This window comes from Gopherus flavomarginatus, chromosome 8, assembly GCF_025201925.1.
Source record: "Gopherus flavomarginatus isolate rGopFla2 chromosome 8, rGopFla2.mat.asm, whole genome shotgun sequence".
Classification (NCBI taxonomy): domain Eukaryota; kingdom Metazoa; phylum Chordata; order Testudines; family Testudinidae; genus Gopherus; species Gopherus flavomarginatus.
Window position 1 is genome coordinate 63859088 of NC_066624.1, and position 22117 is coordinate 63881204.

The 22117-nt window shown below is 53.3% G+C and overlaps 1 protein-coding gene across 3 annotated transcripts in view; it reads left to right on the forward strand.

Moving 5' to 3' along the window:
* The window catches only part of IGF2BP2 (insulin like growth factor 2 mRNA binding protein 2), a 106267-nt gene that overhangs the window by 41429 nt on the left and 42721 nt on the right, over positions 1-22117 (forward strand). For all 3 annotated transcript variants that reach the window (XM_050965503.1, XM_050965505.1, XM_050965504.1), the window contains exon 3: positions 21991-22039. In XM_050965503.1, coding sequence (XP_050821460.1) covers positions 21991-22039 — 49 coding nt within the window. The remainder of the gene's footprint in view (positions 1-21990; positions 22040-22117) is intronic.

Genomic DNA, 22117 nt, shown 5'->3' on the forward strand with positions numbered 1-22117 from the left:
GAGGATAGGGTCAAAATTCAAAATGATCTGGACAAATTGGAGAAATGGTCTGAGGTAAACAGGATGAAATTTAATAAAGACAAATGCAAAGTGCTCCACTTAGGAAGGAACAATCAGTTTCACACATAGAGAATGGGAAGAGACCGTCTAGGAAGGAGTATGGCAGCAAGGGATCTAGGGGTTATAGTGGACCACAAGCTAAATATGAGTCAACAGCGTGATGTTGTTGCAAAAACAAGCTAACATGATTCTGGGATGCATTAACAGGTGTGTTGTGAGCAAGACACGAGAAGTCATTCTTCCGCTCTACTCTGCACTGGTTAGGCCTCAACTGGAGTATTGTGTCCAGTTCTGGGCACCACGTTTCAAAAAAGATGTGGAGAAATTGGAGAGGGTCCAAAGAAGAGCAACAGGAATGGTTAAAGGGCTTGAGAACATGACCTATGAAGGAAGGCTGAAAGAATTGGGTTTGTTTAGTTTGGAAAAGAGAAGGCTGAGAGGGAACATGATAGCAGTTTTCAGGTATCTAAAAAAGTGTTATAAGGAGGCGGGAGAAAACTTGTTCACTTTAGCCTCTAAGGATAGAACAAGAAGCAGTGGGCTTAAACTGCAGCAAGGGAGGTTTCTGCTGGACATCAGGAAAAAGTTCCTAACTGTCAGGGTGGCTAAACATTGGAATAAACTGCCTAGGGAGGTTGTGGAATCTCCATCTCTGGAGATATTTAAGAGTAGCTAGATAAATGTCTATCAGGGATGGTCTAGACAGTATTTGGTCTTGCCATGAGGGCAGGGGACTGGACTCGACCTCTCGAGGTCCCTTCCAGTCCTAGAGTCTGAGTCTATAAGTCTGTATATTATATAACTAAACTATTGTATGTAAAATAAACAAAGTTTTCAATATGTTTAAGAAGCTTCATTTAAAATTAAATTAAAATGTTTATCTTATGCCGCCGGCCCGCTCAGCCCGCTGCAGGTCTGGGGTTCTGTTCATCTAGGCTGGCAGTGGGCTGAGTGGGACCTCAGCTGGGAAGGGGCTGGCAGCCAGAACCCCAGACCGGCAGCAGGCTGAGCAGGGCAGGTGGCCAGAACCCCAGACCGGCAGTGGGCTGAGCCGCTCAGCCCGCTGCCGCTCAGGAGTTCCATCCGCTGGCTTCTGCCAGCCGGGATCCTGGCTGCCAGACCCGCACAGCCCGCTGCCGATCTGGGGTCCCGGCCCTGCCCACAAACAGTGGGTACCTACCTTCTCCCTGGTTCTGGCCCATTCTCTTCCTCTCTCTGCACTGAGCTGAGGGTGGGAGTGGACTGAGCACAGGGCTGGGGGTGAAGTGTCTGGCCAGAAGCTAGAATGAGGGAGGGGGCTCAGAGTTTGGGTAGGAGGTTTGGGTGTGGGGCACTTACCTGGGCAGCTCCCATTTGGTGCAAAGGGTGTAGGTGGGAATGTGGGGGTGGGGGGGTGCAGGAGCTCCCATTTGGCGCTCAGGGTGGGGATATGAGGGGTGCAAGAGTCAGGATGTGGGGGCTGCATGGGGGGTGGGGGGACGCAAGAGTCAGGGCAGAGGGTTGGGGGCATGTGAGGGGGTGCAGGTGTCAGGGCAGGGGGCTGGGTATGTGTGGGGGTGCCAGAGTCGGGGCTGGGGTCGTGGGGGGCGGTGAATGAGTCAAGCAGAGGGCTGGGTGTGTATGAGGGGGGTACTGGATTCAGGGCACGGGCCTGGAGGGTGTGCAGGTCTCAGGGCAGAGGGGTGGAGGTGGGGGTAGGGGGCGGCCCCGGCAGAGCTCCCTCCCACTCCTGCGACCCCCAGCCAGCTCACCCACTCGGGGCCGTGCAGTGCACTGCATGAGCGAAACTAGTGCCCCCCGGCAAGAGAGTCCCCTCTGACTGTGTCTGGAGGAGCCGCTCCGGGTGGCGCATGACCCTGCAGTATGCGAGATCCTTGCCCCAGGGCTCTCTGGCCACCACCAATTCCCGCTCACCAGCACCTGCTACATGCTCAGTGCCACCAGGCCGCGGGGCTCTCCGCTCCTCCCAGCTCACAAACAGCAGATCATCCATGGCCATGGCTAGGTGCCTCCTCCCGGGGACGCTCAGCAGCCGACGCTGTTGCTGCTGCTGGCCTCTCCCGCCTCCACCACCCCCGCTTCCTGCCGCTGGGAGTTGGGACTGGGTCCCACAGTGAACTCGCTCCCCCGGCGCGCTGCCAATCTGCCATGGCCATCTATACCAAGACAGCCCAGGTGAGCGGGCCCCTCCGTGCCCCCGGGCAGGGCTCCTCGCCGGGTGAGGGGACTCAGGAGCCCATGGGCAGGCTGCTGAGGCGACTCCTCTCTCAGGGGGCGTGGGCTCTGCCCCTCACTGGCTGTGTCTCCTCAGGGACTCTGGCAGGCAGCAGTGTGCCATTAAAAATTGGCTCGTGTGCCATAGGTTGCTGACCTCTGGCCTAGACCCTGGCAGGTGTTTGTCCAGGTAAGCCAGGTTCTGAATAAGCTCTCCACTGCCCTCTAGTGATGAACTGGATGAAAAGGCCTCAGGAGCGGACTGTATTTGCATAGACACACCTATTCTGTCTAGTTGATCAGCTGACAGATCTGCCTTTCCAAAGCATTCAATTTTGGCTGTTTGGGTTAAAATTCACTTTAGTCTTAAATGCACAGGTAATAAAACATTGTTATCCTTATTGTATGTATAAAGGGCAGCAGAACTGTACTTAATATAGCCTAATTGAGGGGTCAGCTTAACTGTAACCACACTTGCTAAGCAGGGAGTAGCAAAACTTAAGTAAAAGAGTGGGTGGGGATGGATGTTCTTATTTGGGGGAGAGTGTGGTGTTTGTTTAATGACCCTTACATCCCATTTGATCATCTTCCTTTAGTAAATCAGAGTCAATTGAGAGTCTTGTCTCTACTCAATCATCAGTAGAGCTGAACTCATTCATGAGCAGATTGGAACCAGAGTCACCCAGGTGGAATAAACACCACTCCCTTCTTGTCTGAGCATCATCAATGATGGCAGCAGTACGACTTTGGAAGGAGGGTTTATGACAGCATTTTGTGTGCCTTTTTCTGGCTTGGCAGCAGTATTTTAAGTCCTCAGTATGACACGTTGTAGGCCCTACATACACAACACTGATTTGATTTTTCTGGTGACAAGGCGATGGGTTTTAAAACAGCAAGCATAGGCATTTAGTGTAATGTACAGCCTCTGATATTGCAGACTGTTTTCTGCCTGAAATGAAATGCAGGTGTAAAATGTGGGTGGCTTTTTGCCTCTGCAGTTGCATCTATAACTAAGTCTCGCTTCTGGACTGCAGTCACAAATCAGGCAGTTTTCTGTCTAGAGAGGTCATTTTGTGGGTACATCGGGGCTTGCATGTTGTGCTTGCATGTTAAAACCTCTCCTGACGGTTAGGGGATGCGAGAAATGACACTGCATGATAAGTTGCTGACATTCTGCCACTATTTATCAAGGGCAGGGGTCGGCAACCTTTCAGAAGTGGTGTGCGGAGTCTTCATTTATTCACTCTGATTTAAGGTTTTGCGTGCCAGTCATACATTTTAACGTTTTTAGAAGGTCTCTTTCTATAAGTCTGTGATATATAACTAAACTATTGTTTATGTAAAGTAAATAAGATTTTTTTAAATGTTTAAGAAGCTTCATTTAAAATTAAAATGCAGAACCCCTCCTGACCCCCGCGAACTGGTGGCCAGGACATACAAATCTCCACCTTCTTAGGTCTGAGTTTGCCCCCTGGTTTTATCAGGCCTATGTCACAGTGGCTTGGTGAGCCTGGAGTTTTCTCCTGGAGGCAGCTCTCTATGGCTCCAGAATTTGTGTTTGGGGTGTTTGGTTTTTTTTTAAATTAGCCTCTCACCTTCGTAGTTGTGAATAAATCTTCAAAATGTGAACCAGAGTGTCACTGATGCCTGAGTCTACAGACAGCTAGAAACAAAAGCCCATAGAGTTACAAAATGTCCCATTCATCTCTTTGGTGTGTTGACTCAGAAGCCTAATGATGATGACTTAAATGTCAACACTGTTTCACTGCTGATCAAGGCACATTGTAAACATAGCACATTTTGTTACCTATCTTACTAATAACATTGTAGAACAGCGTGAGAAGTGCAAGAACTTTTAACATCCAGCTTGCATGTCTTCTCTGCAAAGGTGCTTGCCTTTCTTCCAGCAGGAAGTCACTTTCACTTTCTCTCCGAGTTGGTTTCGCTCTCAGATGCTCAGTGCTGCAGTGATTGGGGTTTTAGATGCAGGGGAGGGATGGTTTGTTGGTTTAAAATACTTGCTTTCACTGGAGTTAAGCCAAAACACGGTGGCAGCCTCTCTACCGAGCTGCCTGTTAATCACAAGCTGGTTTTTACATCCATTATCAGTTATGACTATCTTTTGAGCTGCATTTCCAGCTGGGCAGGCCGGTGCTGCTGATCAGTGGGGCAAGGGTATGTATAACACAGCTTGCTCCGGGGGTGCCCAGGCCAACGCTGGTTCTCCAGCATGTTCACACTCCGTAGTAAGTGCTGCCTCTCCTCACTGTCCAGGGCTGAGGGACACTGTCCAGGGCTGCTCCAGCCACCTCTCAGCATTCCCCCCAGGACTGGAGAGCAACATCAGCCTCCTTTTTGGTTTCCTGCTCTAAGCTGAGGTGGGGGTGGAGAAGCCCCTCAGTGGACATTGGCACAAAGTCCTGCAGTCAGCTTCTGTTCTGTTGCATGAGTGTAAATCCGGAGCCACTCCCATGACCAGGCACCAAGGCCCTGCTCTGTGTATAAGCAGGCTAGCCCCAGATGGCATCGGCAGCTGTTTTGCTGAACAGGGACTTGCAGGTTCATCTCGCCACGCCAGGATTCAGTGCATCCGCAGTCACTGCGAGCGACTTCCTGCGCTGTCCCTTGTACTGGGTGTGAAGCCAGTCATCATGGTGCTTTCAGAATGGCACTCGAAGGGAATGGAAAAGATGCAAATGCTTCCAAAGCCAGTATGGTTCTGAAGTTTGGAGCACTGTGTGACTTTGCCTGCAAGGGTGCGGGAATGGGCTGTTGGATAGAGGCTGGTCTGCAAACAGAGCAGTGGGGAGCTCACAGCCACACGCAGCCCCGAATTGACTTTGCTCATGTATTTGACCAGTGTAGCACAAGGTTAATTGTTTAGGAGAATGTTTCATTGGCTGTTGGGTACATTGATACATGTCTATATCAGCAGTGAAGTCTTAGGGCCTCTCTGCAGCAGGCATTTAACACAGTTGTGGAGGAGCCCAGTTTGAACACACTTCAAGCCCAGCCATATTTGCTGGCCAGGCTGTGTTAGAACCTGCTTTGGCCCTTTGTGTAACCAGAGCTGTTTGCTTTGTGTAGGTGGGACACCGAAGATGTCGGCAGCACTGTGCTATCCAGCCCTGCTGACAAGCCGAAGGAAAGGGCTAGGAGCCAGGAGCTGTACAGGTTAGCCAGGCTCTATTGTACAGTCACAGCTGAAACTCGGCTTACGAAGGGCTGGTCCACACGCAGGCTGTGTGTACACCTTTCACTATCCTGCAGTGTAGATGCAGTTACCAGTGTAAAGGTGCTTTGTACCAGGATAGCTGCTCCTGGATGGGATTGGGGAATAAACTATACTGGGAGAAAGCTCCTTTATGCTGGGATAATTGCAGCCACACACGGGGTTGGACTGTTTGGTAGAAAATCACATCCCTAACCAAGAGTTTAATAAGAACAAAATCTGTGTCGCCTGTAGTACTCTTGGGTCATCATGTCCAACTGCACCTTCACTAGTAACACGCAGCCCTTGTACGACGCCAGCACGCTGACTGGGGTCTGAACGGATGGGACAAAGTTACAGGGAGAAGGAAGAGGCAAAGCATGGCTTTTTTGTGTGCCCAGGTGCCCAGCAGGTGGTGATTTGCGGAGCAGTGCCCACATAGCCCTGAGGCGGTCACAGCCACTGCCCAAAGGGAAGAGGGCCCCTCCAGGAGTCCCCAGGAGGCCTGGTCTGCACCCAGCGCAGAATTCCTCTCTGGCAGAAATGCTATGGGCAGTGCAGCCGCAGGGCGGGCAGCTGGGTAAGGGCTAGTGAAGGCAGGGCTTCAGCCCCCAGCTTCTTTTCATGGCCCGAGCTAGAAACACCCAGCACACGCTAGGTGCCAGTGCTGCCCTTACTCTTGGGGCATGGCAGACCCCACACCACACAGCTCGGGGAGCAAGACTGGGGAGCCCAAGCACGGGAGTGGGCCAAGTGCCAGCGTGAGGAGAGCCCTACGCTAGGGTGACCATCCACTCGGAGCCCGGGTCGCTGTGGGGAGCCACAGACCCTCCACTTTCACTGGGGTGCCTGAGAGCGGCCCCAGTCTGTGTCCCTGCCCCCTGGGGCGGCTCTTAACACGACTTGGCACCAGTTTGCGGCCTGGCCAGGCGGCAGGGGCTCAAAGGAGAGGAGGAGCAGGGGGTGGGGCCTCATGGTAGGAGTGGGGGCTAAAGCCCATCTCAGTGCCATCCCCCTTGCCCCCCAGGAAGATGCTAGTGCTGTCCCTGAGCCTTGGGCAGGCACGGAGCAGCGCCGCAGGGAATCTGGGACAAATGCTGTCCCGGAGTCATCCAGCCCGGGACCAGGACTTGAACTCTGCATTTCAGGACTGTCCTGCCCAGTTCAGGATGGGTGGTTACCCTACCCTGCACATCCCCACCGCTCTGGATGCACCAGCCACCCTCCCCGCCTTGGCATGGGACACAAGCACTGTCATGGCTATGCTACTGCTCCATGGCAAGGGGAGGCGCTGTGAGGTGCTGCCAGCACCCAGCCACTTTGCTCATGCTGTGCCTGGCCAAGGGTCCCACATCAGAAGCTCCCAGCTGACACGGAGAGCTAGTCCGCGCTGGGATGTTCAGTACGGGGACAGAGTCACCACCAGAGTCCTGCTCCCCCACAGACACCTCCCCTCCTCTGCGCACAACCTGGCTGCTGCCCTAGCGATCCTAGGAGGGCATGAAATGTAGATCAGCTCATCTCCCCTTGGCGCTGACCCACCTGGAGCCCTGCCCCCATGTTCCAGCAAGCAGGAACTGGGGCTTCTGGGGCAAGGCAGACTGACAGCAAACGCCATGCTGATGGCCACCCTTAATTGCCAGTGAGGGGGGAAGCTGGGAGGAGACAAACCCTGGCTGGCATGAGGCACACACCCAAGTCATGGGAGCAAACCACCAGCAGGCAGCACAGGCTGGAGGCAGTCAGAGCCCGGCTGTGAAGGACACTGGCTTGTGTAGCACTGCTGTACTCTCGTGCCCGGCTGAGGCCTGTTGATTTGCTCAGGCTCTGCCAGCCTCTCTCCTCAGTAACCTGGTTTTGTTTGTGGGTGTCTCTGCCTGATGGTTTCCTGCCCTAGGGGCGGGAATGAAGGTTGGTTGACTCATTTCCTGCACTGTCCTCGGCATTGCTGCTGACTGGTGGTTGCATCTCAGCTGGGCTGTGTTTCCCACCCGCTAGGCCTGGAGCAGAGTTCACCCCTTGGTCTGTGCTGTCAAGCTTCCAGGCAGGGCTTCTGTTTTGCAGCAGGCTTTCAGTCAAGTCCAGGACCCTTCCCTGTGCCATGCATTGTCAGAGAGCTCTTGGGGCAGGGCCAGCAGCACAGGGGCCTGAGGGCTTTTCCCCACAGGCCAGGTCAGCTGGGCAGTCGCAGCTTAAGCTCTGCTATGCTGCCCCAGGAACAGCCGCCAGCCGGCCCAAGTGGACCCTCTACCCCTCGGCCCTGGAGGGGCCAGCCACAGGCTGTGGAAAGTCATATTTGTTTGCAGCTAAATAATTTTGTACCCAGTGAGTTTCATTTCCCTGCTCCCCTTCTGCTCCATCCCACTGGGGAAGGGGGGACCCCCAGCTCCTTTACAGTGGGCATTCAGCCTGGTGGCCAGAACCAGACCTGTCAGTGGCTGGTGACTGGGGCCCAGTCCTGGCATAGGCCCCTGAGTTCCTGTGCTCCCACCCAGTGTGGCTGGCACAGTGCGCTCAGGTCCTAGCCTGTGTTCCGTCTTCTCAGCCAGCCCCAGGCAGTGAGTGTCCTTGTGGGGATGGGATTTCCCAGCCAGCTGGGTGCTGGGCTACTGGAACTTGTGGAGAGACCCCCCACCCCCTCGTTTGGCGTCCCCAGGCTGACAGCTCCTTGCGGTGACCCCAGGGTTACCCTTCTGCCGCCAGCAGGAGTTGGGAAGCAGTTTCCCTGGGAGTGATGGATCCTGTCTAGTGTGGCGCTGAGCCAGGCCCGGAGCTGCCCTGGGCGCTGAGCCAGGCCCGGAGCTGCCCTGGGCGCTGAGCCAGGCCCGGAGCTGCCTTCTGTGGTAGCTGCCAGCCACCCAGCATTGAAGTCTCTTCCTCACTGAACCATGAGAGGCCAATGGCTCTTTTGCTCCCACACAGCCAGGACCCTGGAGATGAGGTTGCCCCGGAACTGTCCTGGCTCTGTGCACTCCGAGTGCATCCCAACCTGGGGTGCGGAGTCAGTCTGCATGGCTTTACCAGGAGGGAGCTGTTCCATTGGCAGCATCAGGCTGGCTGATGTGAGCTCGATCCTGTTGCTGGGCTCAGATGCTCTGGGGAACATCAGCCCCTCCGAGCGAGGCTAAGGTTGAACTGGCTTCCCAGTGCTTTGAGGAGCTCTGAGTGAATAGGCACCAGCATGTTCCCTGAAGTCATGGCACCTTCCCGGCTTCTCACAGAGTCACAGATTCCCAGACCATTAACAACTAGTCTGACCCCCTACACAACACAGGCCCTAGGACTGCCCTGAATTAAAGCCTGTTAGAACTTCAGCAGAGCTTTTGGCAAAACATCCAATCCTGATTTAAACATTGTCCATGATGGAGAATCCTCTGAGACCCTTGGCGAATTCTTCCCGTGGTTAATTACCCTCCCTGTTAAAAATGTGTTGCCCTGTGATGGGTTTGGCGCATTTCCTGCCAGGCATAGTTGCTGAGCTGCAGGAATCCTAATCCCTGCGAGCAAGGGTTAATTAGCAGAGCGTATTTGAGCGATACAATTCTATAAATAAACTGAAATATGATACACCCCTGAAGATCTAAGCTGCTGTTTATTTCTTGTCTTTTAAATACTGTGGGCTGAGAAATTTCAGGTGAACATCTGAAAAATTAGTCGTAAAAAAGTCCAAGTCCAAATTCCATAGCTGTTTTGTTTTCTCTCTTGCTTCCTCGCAATATAAAATGGCTGGATTGGTTTTGAATTGCCCAACTCCAAGTTTCCACTTTCAGCCCCAGCGGAGTTTGAAATCCCGGGCAGTGCAGACCAACGCTGAACTAGGACTAGCAGAAGCTGGTCCATTCAGAAGCCTTGTTTCCAGGGAGTAGCTCACCTGTGTTTCCCATCAGCCGTTTTTCACCAGGATGTCCATGCAGAGGTGTCTCTTGCTGCCCTGGGTGCTGGCCATGAGCCTTGAGCTGAGATTAGTAAAGTGGTGTTTCCCAGTGGGCAGGAGCATAAATCCAAAAACCGTTGCTAACATCTCCAACTTCTGCTTTCAGTGGAATTTTCTTTATATAGGCCTGGTTTGCAACTTAGGAAAGTCTGGCCAAATGGCTCTGACACATTGCACGATCCTGGTGCCGGAACAAGGGCCTGTTACATGCTTTCTTGTGCTGATTCTGCCCTATCTTTTACAGGTAAAATACACTTGTGATTAGTGAAGGGAAGGGTGGTGTTTAGCCTGTAGATTCCTGCCAAGAGCTGAGAGGTCTGGCCTAGATCGGGGTAAGTACATCACGCAAGGGTGTGAAAAATCCACATCCCTAGGGACAGTTACACCGACATTACCTTCGTGTAGACAGCACTATTTCGACGGGAGAGCTTCTCCTGTTGACGTAGCTATTGCCTCTCGCAGAGGTGGATTAACCATGCTGATGGGAGAGCTCTCTCTGGGCAGCTTAAAGCATCTCCGTTAAAGCACTGCAGCAGCATAACTGCGCCAGTGCAGTGTTTTAAGTGTAGACTTGCCCTAAGTGTTAGAGTTCATACCCGTCCCACCCAGCCTCTGGAGGCAGCTGCACTGGGGAGACACCGCTCTGTCGGATTGCACCACGGCTGGCTGCATAGAGTGCTGGGTGATGCCGGAGAATGTTTCAGGAAGGCAGCACCCCTATAGTGAGGGGCTGTGAATACACCCTGTGGGGAGGAGCCTGTGGTTGCGGATGGGGAGTTTGATACTCAGCTGCTAAAATGTGTGAATTGCAGTTGGTTTAAAATGAGACAAGTGCCGGCCTCACTGATTTCCTGGCCTGCATCTCCTGCTGAGATTAAAGAAGCAGCTCTGAGATCCTCCAAAGCGGTATTAGAAGCATAAAATCATAGAATATCGATGTTGGAAGGGAACTCAGGAGGTCATATAGTCCAAACCTCTGCTCAAACCAGGACCAATCCCCAACTAAATCATCTCAGCCAGGGCTTTGTCAAGCCTGACCTTAAAAACCTCTAAGGAAGGCGATTCCACCACTAGTGAGAAAATTTTTCCTAATATCCAACCTAAACCTCCCCCACTGCAACTTGAGACCATTTCTCCTTCTGTCATCTGCTACCACTGAGAACAGTCTAGATCCATCCTCTTTGGAATCCCCTTTCAGGTAGTTGTAAGCAGCTATCAAATCCCCCCTCATTCTTCTCTTCTGCAGACTAAACAATCCCAGTTCCCTCAGCCTCTCCTGATAAGTCATGTGCTCCAGCCCCCTAATGATTTTGTTGTCCTCTGCTGGACTCTTTCCAATTTTTCCACATCCTTCTTGTAGTGTGGGGCCCAAAACTGGACACAGTACTCCAGATGAGGCCTCACCAATGTCGAATAGAGGGGAACGATCACATCCCTTGATCTGCTGGCAATGCCCCTTCTTATACAGCCCAAAATGCCGTTAGCCTTCTTGGCAACAAGGGCACACTGTCGACTCATATCCAGCTTCTCGTCCACTGTAACGCCTAGGTCCTTTTCTGCAGAACTGCTTCCTAGCCATTCGGTCCCTAGCCGGTAGCAGTGCATGGGATTCTTCCGTCTAAGTGCAGGACTCTACTCTTGTCCTTGTTGAACCTCATCAGGTTTCTTTTGCCCCAGTCATCTAATTTATCTAGGTCCCTCTGTATACTATCCCTACCCCCCAGCATATCTACCATTCCTCCCAGTTTAGTGTCATCTGCAAACTTGCTGAGGGTGCAGTCCATGCCATCCTCCAGATCATTAATGAAGATATTGAACAAAACCGACCCTTGGGGTACTCCGCTTTATACCAGCTGCCTACTAGACGTGGAGCCATTGATCACTACCCATTGAGCCCGACGATCTAGCCAGCTTTCTATCCACCTTATAGTCCATTCATCCAGCCCATACTCATTTAACTGGCCAGCAAGAATACTGTGGGAGACCATATCAAAAGCGTACTGATGTGCCAGGAGTGATATGTGACAAAGTGGTGCTTGTACCAGATTCCCAAGTGTCCCTAGTGTGTTCACCTGGGACCAAAATGTCTACAGCCACCCAAGAAGTGTGTGCACCCAGCACACACACACTCTGCTCCAGGGAAAATACACATGCACCATAGAGCTTTGGCCACGGGTCTGCACTCCCTTGCACTGATGTTGTGGAGCATATGCCCTCTTGTGGCCGCATGGGGAGATGTCAGGATGCTGGTGATGGACACACAAACTGCTGGATCTCACATACCTTAGTTGTTCTTGTCTCTAGAAACCTTCCCTAGAAAGAGGTAATATTGCTGGCATTTATATCAGATCATTCACTGTGTGTAAATAGGCCTTTCGCACACTGTGCTGGCTGCCTGGGCCGGGTTGCTTTGGGCTTTTTCCCATTCTCCGGTCCTTTTCCCCTTGTCGTGCTCCCAGTCCAGTTGGTAGTACAGCTCCCATTGACCATAGCGGGGCAGGACCAGTCCCCACTTTTTGCTCTCTGCCACCTCACTTGTTCCTCTCCCCTCGTCTTTCTCTCCTCTCTTCTGTATAGTCCGTGTTAGTCCCCCCGGTTATTTCAGCAGTCCTGCCTTGTTCTCATCTGGCTTCCATTCCTCTTTTGTGTTCACTTTCAGAGGCAGGTTCTGCTCTCACTTTACCTGCCTCTGTCTCCCATTGAAATCAGTGGGCAAGAGCAGACCTGGGCCCCAGGTGTACCCCTCTGTCTCTGGAGTTAGCTGTGGCATTTGTCCTTTAGTCTGGTTGTCTTTTTATTACTCTCAGTTTGTTCCCTGGGATCAGGTGATTGTGGATTTCTGTTCCAGGGAAGCCTCTGCTTTTTTCTCTCCAGTGCTTTCCATTTCCCTAGCACACTGCTGTCTTTCCCAGTTGCACGCATGTCACATAGATGACTTGTGCCTCCGATACTGGAGGGGTCCAATCAAAGGGGAAGACACATGACTGCCCCATGTGTCTCCTCTGCCCAGTGACAACCTGCACCCAGCCCAGGGCTGCCGTGCTCACCCTGCCCCACATTACCTGCAGGGGTGGCTCTGTCCTTCTCCCACTGCGCCTCCACCCCAGCACATTCGGCTGCTCTCCCTGGCTCCTGGACAGGGGCGGGAGGGAGCCACTTCTCACAGGACTGAGACTGGCCGCTTGGGGTGGCTGCTCTGCGCAGCACAGCAGCTGCCTCAGAGAGCCCGGCTGGGGCCGGCTGCCGGGGACAGGGGCCAAGTGAGCCGGACACGTGCTGGGAGGGAGAGGGGACTCCGACTCACTCAGGCCTGGTCCCTGGGACTGAAGGGGGAGGGAGGCCAGCCTGCTGCCACTGCCTCCTCAACTGGGCTCTCACAGGCAGCCGCACTGCACAGAGCAGCAACCCAGGGTGGCTGATATGAGAAGTGGCTGGTCCTGCCCCTTCTGCTCCATGTCTGGGCCCAGCTGCCAGGGACAGGGGCCGAGCATGCAGGAGGGCAGGTGCAGCGGGAGAAGGACAAAGCCCCTCTCCCTTCCCCCACGCCAGGCCAAGCAGAAATCCGGGGGGCGGGGGGGCATGTCCCCCTTATGCGTTACCTATGCCCTGTCCCCAGCCTGTTTCCTGACTGATATGACAGTTTGAATTTGCCAAGACTCTGCCTGTCTTTTAGCTCAGTGCAGCTACACGGCCACCGCTACAGTGGCCCAGCTGCTATGTTGACACTTCCTACCGCGATGGAAGGGGTTTTTCTGTCAATTGTACTTAATCCATCTCTCCTAACTGCATCTACACTAGAGACCTAATACAGTGTGAAATTTTTCACAGCCCTGAGTGATATAGCTACATTGGTCTAATTTTTAAGCGTAGACCAAGCCTCAGAGTGGCAGAAGCAGAAAGGTTTCATTTCCAGCTGCTTAACTGTAGTGCTGTACCAACTGGAGAGGGCTGCTCTGACTAATCATTTTCTATGATTAGTCTGTTTTAATACTAATCACAACTTTCTATGGTGCAAGTGTTTTTGTTCGGACTTGGAGTGTTTTACTTGCAGGAGGTTTTGGATCAGAGATCTTTGTTCTTTAAAGGAGTTATAGGAATGAATCCTCAGTTGCTCTGAGAGAATTTTTGATAGAAACTTTATGGAAGCAAACTTCAACAGGGTTTCAATACAGCTCTCTGCTGCCGAATCGGACCAACATCTGCTGTGTTATGCATTCTTTGCTTAGCCTGTCTAGTGAGTTCTAATAGTTTCCTTGAGAAAAATAAACCTTCCTGAGTATGATGAGGTTAAAAATTGAGCTAGGCTGGTGAATTGGGCAGAGCTTGAAAGTTCATTCTCTCACACACACACACACGCGTGCTTGCAGGCATAGACAAGTCCCGAACTTGCACTGGGGCAACTTTTCTGACCTATTCAAGTCTGTCATTTTATGATGTTTCGACAGGTTCGCCATGCGATTGGCAAAGTTGTTTATGTCAATTGGAAGCTGCATAATGAGTAGCACGTTACTCAGTGAGTGGTCCCACCGAAGAGAGTGTAAGACACTACTGGGTGTGCATAATGGGGGCAGTCAGACCTCTGCCACCAGTTTGCAGGAAGTTGATGGAGAATTCCTGTTATCTTCCAGCTGTGCGTTTTCAGGTTGGGCTTGGGAGGAAACTTGGAGACAACTGTAGCTATGAGCTACCCTCAGCCACTCTTACTCACTCTGAGCAGTGCCTTACTTTGTGAGTAGACTGAACCACATGCAAATTAAGATGCTGCTGGCCATGAGTAAGGGTGGCAGAATTTAGCTCTTCGTGAAACGAGTAGTTCAGACACAGCCTGTAATCTCTGTGGCAGCAGTTTTGCGGGCGTTATAATCTCTGCAGGAGGCCTTGTGGGCCTTCCAGCTTCGCAGAGCATGCTGAGTCTTTATGGGGAACATATCTACTTGGGGGAAGCCTGTCAGGCCTTTGGTAAATAGTCTAAAGTTCACCAAAGGCGGACGGAGAATTCATGTGGGCTGGTTTTGGAAGTGAATAGCTCTCGGAATGAGGGCCATGGCTTTCAGAAGTAGCCCTGTACGCTCAGTCTAGCAAAAGGCTCCTGAAGGAAACTGATGGGAAGTTTGTAGGCCAGGCTTCTTCCCAGAGACGAGGTGACTGAAAGAGTTGGGTGACTTTTGCCAGAGTGAGCAGCTTTGTTTTCTAAGCCTTGTGTCTCCGGAGCTACCTCTGATTCCCCGCAAAGGCCATCTGACATTCTCCTCAGCTCGCAGCTCACGTGCAAAAGTTGAGGAGTGCAAGGGCTTTTCCAAGAATTTGTTGGTGGGGGAGAGAGTGGAAATCATCCTGATCTTTGAAGCCTTGTCTTGGCCTTCACTGCTGAGGTTCCTGGCTCTCCAGAAGACCGTTCCGTTTCATTGTGAAATGTGCAGTGAACACGACAGCTAGAATCATGGCAGTCCAGTCAGAAAGGATGGGCCTGGGTGGGGCAGCCCGCAAGGAAGGGCCATGCTGGTGTGGGAAGCAGTTGGCTGTTTGCTGGTTGCAGGCAGCATGGAAGGTGGGGTTTGAGCTTAGTGGAATGGAGAGCATTAGGCAGACAATTCCATGGAGCAACAGCAGCCACTGGGCCATTCATGGAAGAGCCTCAGGCACTGCAAGCAGAGAGGAGAGGGCTGAGGCCGGAGTGGAGGTGAGATCCTGGGGGGTAGGGGTGAGGGGGACTTGCAGGCAAAGCGTCCAGGAGAAAAGCTGAGAAGACATGACTGCATCCCTCTAGACAGTGAGGACAGGACGGCAACACTCTGACTGGCCTGGAGCTGGCACGTGGACCCAAGGGGAGGCTGCTGAGAGGGAGCAGCGGTAGTGGAGGCAAGGCGTGTGGCGGAGGATGGGCAGAAGATTCCTGAGGCAGGTGGGGGTGGACATGTGCTGTGTTCAAAGCAGGTAGTAGGGGATAGGCCAAGTTAGTCATTCTAGTGGCATAACGAGTGAAGGGCTCAAGGTCCAGAGAGGGCCGTTTCAGCCCATGCTGAGCCACCAAGGTCTCCTTCCTTGCACTGGTGTGAACTGCGCTCATGGTGGGTAGCTGCTCAGGCATGTATGCTGCTGCTGGGCCTGCTTTGGCCCCATTGTCACCAGCTGGTACGGCAGGGACTAAAGCAGGGTAACTGCATCCGATCTCTGGGGTAGGAGGCTTCCCCCTCCAAAATGGGATCTGATGAGTGTGCTACTGAGCATGATGGTCCCTGGCAGTAGTTTGCCACTCACCCCACTGTGCTGCCTCCTCTGCATCCTGTGGCAGTGGCAACAGATACCCAGAGATCGATTGTTCTCAGTGACTTCCCTCTGCATGCCCAGGATGAGTTTTCTGAGCCAGGTCCACGTCTCCCGGTCTATCCAAAGTAGCCACTGGCTCAGCTCATGCAGCTGGTCACACTGGGGACCTGGCTTTTGGGTTGGCATTGGAGGTGAGGCAAGTGGAAGTTAGCCCTGGGTCAGCAATCGTTGCCTCATGTGCTTTGAGATTGGAGCATCTCTCCTGCCAGGGCAAGGGTCCGGTTGGATGCTCTGTCCTCAAGGTTAATGGACCCAGGGATGTTATTAATCAGGGGGCTGGTTCTGACCCACAGAACCCATTGTGGCCTGGGACTGGCCTACCTGAGGGATCACCTCTGCCCCATGCCATGCTGCTACAACTGGCTCTCCCTCGTTATCCAAGGGAGCAGGCAGATGGCAGGGTGTTCGGGCTCTGGAACTTGGTCCAGAATACCCCAGATTTGGTGACTAAAGCACACTGCAGATGTCATCTGTTTGAGGAGGGGGCACATTCTCAGGCATGACTGGGGGTGAGGGTCTTTTCTCGTAGTCATTGTCTGCTGGCTGAGGTACTGGGAGTGCTGATGTTTCTGGTCTCTGTGGCTGTGGGGGAAGAAGGCCTTTGTGCCCCAGCTGTTGTGCTGCACCCGGGGTATGTCGCTCGGCATTCTGGAGCGCTCCAGCTGTATGATATCTATTGGCAGAGCGGGGCAGGTTACCGGAGACAGGCCGTGACATCACTAGGACTGTCGGGCAGGAGAATGCCTGGACTTTACAAGGGTCCTCAGGCAGTGGATGCTCCACTCAGTGGCCTCCACTGAGGGGAGCCATGGAAACACCTGGCTCAGGACCGAGGGACCAGCTATTCAGGTGACACACGTGATGGCTACACTGACACCTTCTCAGTAGCAACTCTGTTCTCCTTAGTGGCGAGGAGAGGCGCAGCGTAATCCTGCAAGGAAGGGGGAGTGAGTGAGTCCCTTCCCCAAGCCCTAGATCTTGGCCACAGTGCCGGGAGGGGGCTACATACCATTATGCAGACATCCACTAATCCTTGGGAGCGATTGCAGTTGATGGACATTCCTTCTGAGGAAGGACCTCAGGAGCCAGCCCACTGCAGGGGAAAAGGGACTTTTCTCTCTCTCTTTTCTTCTTGACTTTAGAAATGAGAGGTTTCCTTTGCAGCAGGCTTTTGAAATTTAGCAGAAGCAGGGCCCTGGGACCAGGGAAGTGTCTTTTCCTTGCCTCATGAAATTCTAGTCAGGTTTGGCTGCGATACAAATGTATAAAAATCGCCAGTGCCCTGCCCTCACTTTGGGTGCTGATGTGGCTCATCTCGCATTGTGCAGCATGCCAAAGTGAGTGGAGCCCCGACAAGCCCAGGAATTGTGCCTCTGAAGGCAAAAGGGCAAATGAAGTTCAGTCCATGGAGCACTGTGCTCCAGCCGCTTCGCTGGACAGTTCTGTCAGTGTGAACAAACGGATTCCCTGAAACTGAGGATTTCTAGACAAATCAACCTGTTCTCTGCTCTTCTCTGCATTGCCAGTGTGGTCCGGAGACACTGACCAGTACCAGGGCCTTTCCAGAAGCACCATTAGCCCCGGCCTCAGGGAAATGTGCTTGGTGGGGAATCCTTGGCAGGTTGGAACCGTTAGCTGCTCCTTTCTGACTGCACTGGCTGCAGGAGTGGGCGGAACTGTTCTAGGGCTCGAGATGGGAGAAGTCCTGAAAGCATGTGAACGTAGGACTTGCCAGACTGGATCTGACATACCTTCTGGTGTAGGGAGGGTGATGCTAATGAACTCGTAAGACTGGTTCCTTGTTCAGAGCTGAAGCTCTGATGAACTAGTGGCCACAAAGATGTCCCCTGGGTGATGGAAGAGGGACTGATGCCTGGTGAGCTGTTAGCAGGGGTGCAGGTTGTTGTATTGTTTTTGATACCTTTTCTCTGTAAGGTGTTTTACCTGAAGAATAGAGTGGGCTGGCTTAGAAAGAGCTGGGTGGTAACATATCTGGAGCAATCATTGTTACCAGTCTCTGAGGAGAAAGCAAGCAGGGCTGTCTGTGCTGGAGCTAACACAGTGAAGGCAGCCTGGGAATACCCCAGTCAGAAGGGAGAGAGGCGCCAGACTCTACCCAGGAAAGGCAACAGCTAGGGAGCTGGAAGCCTGAGACTGAGGGCCCTTGCTGGACCTCTGAGGGGAAATGCAGGTGCAGGTGCCTGAACTGGGGTGCCCCCCAGGAGCAGATGTGGGGCAGTCAGTGCCAACTGCGTCTCTCAGATGTGAGGTCTGTGTGGTGTTGCTGCTTAGAAGTGCTGTGCCTCTCCCAAACTCCTGCTGGTAAAACTGGTACACCACCTCCCAAGGCTAAGTCTTTTCCATGCCTGGTATCTGTTTCTGCAGCAGAGCGGGGCTGATCACCTGTGGCACCTCTGCTTAGCAATGCATCTCTTGGTCATCCTTGTGATTTGGTGGAAGGGGAGCGAGGGATAAAAGCCCCTGTCCCAGCCCCAGGCATGTGCCCCCCAGCCAGGGGAGGTGTACAAGGCGGTCGGTTTTCCTTGCAGCACAGTAGGTTTCCCACCTCTGAGCACTGCTTTGGGGGTTGGGAAAATAGTTGTGAGGAGAACAGAAAATGTTGCTCCCTCTCCCTTCACCCCCCCACTAACCTGCAGGAGCTGTGAATTTTCACTGTCTTGACTGGCAGGGGCATTTGAATCGTTTCCAAGGCAGTTCGTCAGCTCCCCGTTGTGTGCCCTGGGATGGTGGGGCACTGGCAAAGTCAGGCCGTGTTTCCTTAGTGTGCTGCGCTCTCTATGCTCTGATCAAACCGTTGTTGCTCCCCACTGCTGGAGGAGGTCAGAGGAGTTGCTCTAATTGCCCTGCTGCCGGAGGAGGTGTAGGCGATGCTGGTTCGGAGTCACCGGAGAACACAGCTAGCAGCAGGAACCAGCAGCCTTGCTGCAGAGACTGGAAGTGCTTTCAGAAGCTGTGGTCATGTTAGATCCCCTTTCAGAGCAGGAGAGATGAGTACCTGGCGAGGGCTTCCTGGTGGCCAGCGGTGTGGTGGCACTGTGCCTAAAGTGGGCACTTCTAGGGCACTGTGCTAGATTAACAGAGGGAGTTAGGCACCTAACCTGCTTAGGCACTTACGTAAATCCCATTAGACACTGAAATCTCTTTGTAAATGTGGCCCGTTGTGCCTAGCACAGGTGGCTTAGGGCCCCCCAGACCTCACAGGATTGCAGAAACTGATGGAGTAGTGGGGATGGGCCATGGCTGCGTGCTTTCTGCCTGGCCTCTGCACTGATGCACAAGAGAGAGGAAGGCTTTGCTCACCCCCGGCACACCCGTGCAGGGCTGGGCGCTGTCAAGCCATAGAAAACACCTCATCAGTATCCAGGGCACGGCAGATACACTTTATCTACCCACACCAACTGAGATCATCTGCTTTTCATTCCCTCCCGCAACACCCCTGAGTGTTTCCAGGTCCCTGTGTCATCCCAGCTTCTCTCTCATGACCTTTCCAGGCAGTGTGTTGTCCTAACGTTGTGATGCACCCGAGCTTGTTCAGGAGGGCTGATTAGTAATGATGATGTCACTGCCGGTCATTAGTGCTGGCTTTTCATGGCTGGAATCTGAACTTCGATGGCAGTGGGGCTCTCACCCAGGACAGAAAGCCAAGGGAGAGGTGCTGGAGGAGACACCCTGAAATGTGTGGCTAGCTCTGACATCTTGGAGTTTTCTAGCTGCCCTCTGCCATCCCATAATATATGAATGGTGTGTCTTGGAAGTCAGGTGTGCAGTATTGTCTACAGTGGACTTCAGTGGACACTGCTCTGTGCCTGTTACAGTGCAGCAACTTGTCCTGCCTGGGGGGTCTGGCTGGGTCGTCCTTCCCTGGTTTGGTTGTTGCACAGAGGTGAACCCTGCAGCGTTCTTTGAAATTGGCTCAGCTCCGATCCGATCGTGGTTCCTCCACCAGGCCGTGCAGAGGTCGGGTCCGCTCAGTGGAAAATCTCCATTGTGTGAGAGTTCTGCCCGAAGCACTGCCCTGGCATTGTCTCCAGCTACATCTTCATTGTCGATGGAGGGGGGGTTACAGCAGGATAACCAATGTGCATGAGCTGTCCTGCTGGAAAACCCTAGTGGAGGCAAGGTGCTGGTAGGTTTTACCAAGAGGTCAACACTGTACCCCCTGCCCACCAGGATATGACCTCACCTAGCCACACTGTGGTAAACACTCCCACGCCTAGGCTCTGCCGGGGTCTCACAGTGGGATTGCTAATGCCCATGGCAATCAGAGAGTATGGACAAGGTTTGCTTTTCCCACCCCATCTCTCTGGGTACAGCTTCATGGGAGCTGGTGCCATAATTCCCAGTTCAGGCGGATGTGCCTGCCGTAATGTGCTAAAAACAGCAGCATGGCTTGGTCACCCCGAGAGCATGATCCTGTGTGAAACTCAGTGTATGGGGAGCAGCCAGCCCCTCCTGCCGTCTGCACTGCTGGATCAGCACTAATACGGGTATGTCTGCCTGAGCTGGAAATTCTACTTCCAGGTTCAGTGTGGGCACACTGTGATGAACTAGGAATGTTCTTAATGTTTTCTCTGAATACGGTCTTGGTGCCTCAGTTTCCCCATGGCAGTTCTTAAGTATCTGGCAGAGCAAAGGGCCAGTGCACCTAAATGCCTGACACTTTGTCTCCTAGCAACTGATGGCCTGGGCCCCTCCTCTGCAAAGGTGCCAGCTAAAGGTGTTGGAGACAAAGAGGTCAGGTGACCTCCTGGCCTGGGAAAGGAACGGCGCGGAGGAGGAGAGGATGGAGGGGTTGTTATTCTGGAGCTGGCTGGGGTCGAGGAGTGAAGTGCAGATGTGGGGGGTCTGGCTCACTGCCCCCTAGAATGGACCCGTCCGAGGGGTCCGGTTCTCTGTACCTACAAGCTCTGTTTTAGACCCTGTTCCAGTCATCGAATAAACCTCTGTTTTACTGGCTGGCTGAGAGTCACATCACCCCCACTTCGCAGTCAGCAGGACCCTGTGGCTTCCCCAGGACCCCACTGAGGCGGGCTCGCTGTGGGAAGCGCACGGAGGGGCAGAGGATGCTGAATGCTCCAAGGAGAGACCCAGGAGGTGAAGCCGTGTGAGCTGCTTGCCCTGAACAAGTCTGCTCCAAGGGAGAGGAGGCTCCCCAAAGTCCTGACTGGCTTGGTGGGGAGCAGTTCCAGAGCATTGCCCGGTGACTCCGTGACACGCACCCTCTACTAAGAGCCTGGCGACTGCCCTGTGCTGGCTGACATTAAATTAGCCTGTCCCCTTTCCTTCAGCTGCAGCCTGTCTCCTCTAACCATGTGTTGTTCCCAAATCACGCCTGCCAATGGCTCCAGAGGTAGAGGCCTCTGCCTCCTTGGCCCTGGGTGCAGCTGCAACACCGTGGGCTTTGTCTTGGCAGAATTTGCTCTCCCTGCAGTTGTGTCTAAGGAAATTCTGCCATGGTTTTCCTGGCCCAGCATTCTTACTGCCTCCTAGGCCGCCCCCCCTTTGCTGCACCCCACGTTGTTGGTTCCAATGCAAAAGACTTGCACGTGGCTCCAAAGACTTGCACGTGGCTCCAAAGGAAGGGACAAATTGTTGGTAAAATTTTGACTCCTCCAGGTAGTGACCTGATCTCCAAACCCTGGAGCACGGGTGCGTGTGTAATTGCAGATACACACATGTGCCAACCTTCCATCGGCTTTCCTGGGTTTCGGGCGAATGCAGGAGATTGAAACAGACAAGGCTCCTGCTCTCAGAGAACTGTCTGGGAGCACTGGAGCTCTTTCTGTACTCCTAACACCACCCAGGCAGTGTTTTACCCTGCCACTGGGTTTGCTTCATGCTCTGTAAAATCACATCATACCTGTTCCCTTAGCAGACGGGGGTTACTGCTTCACAGCTGGAGGAGGGGCAGGGTTGGGATTTTTTCCTCCACCTGAATTGTGAGACAAATGAGTAAGTGAGGGGAATCATGGGGGTGGCTGGAGCGTTAGTGAGGGGGATTGGTCTCTGGCTCTGAGCACCTGGGTTAACTAGCTTGGGTGTAAGCAGCCACACTCCCAAGCCCTGCCCATTACTGTCCTCACTTGTGCTGTGGTCCCTCAGGTGTGTCGCTAGAGTTTCAGATAGTATATCCCACGTGCACCCCCAGCTGGGATAGCTGCTTGGCTGGGCAGCCCAGGAACTGGAGTGGTGTCTGGGCTAATCTGTGCTGGTTTCTTTACAGGAGCAGGAAGATTCAGATCCGGAACATCCCCCCTCACCTACAGTGGGAGGTAAGTAGATTCCCACTTCCTACAAAGTCTCCTTTGTCATTGCATCTGAATAAACCTTGGAGGCTGGGCAGGAGCTGC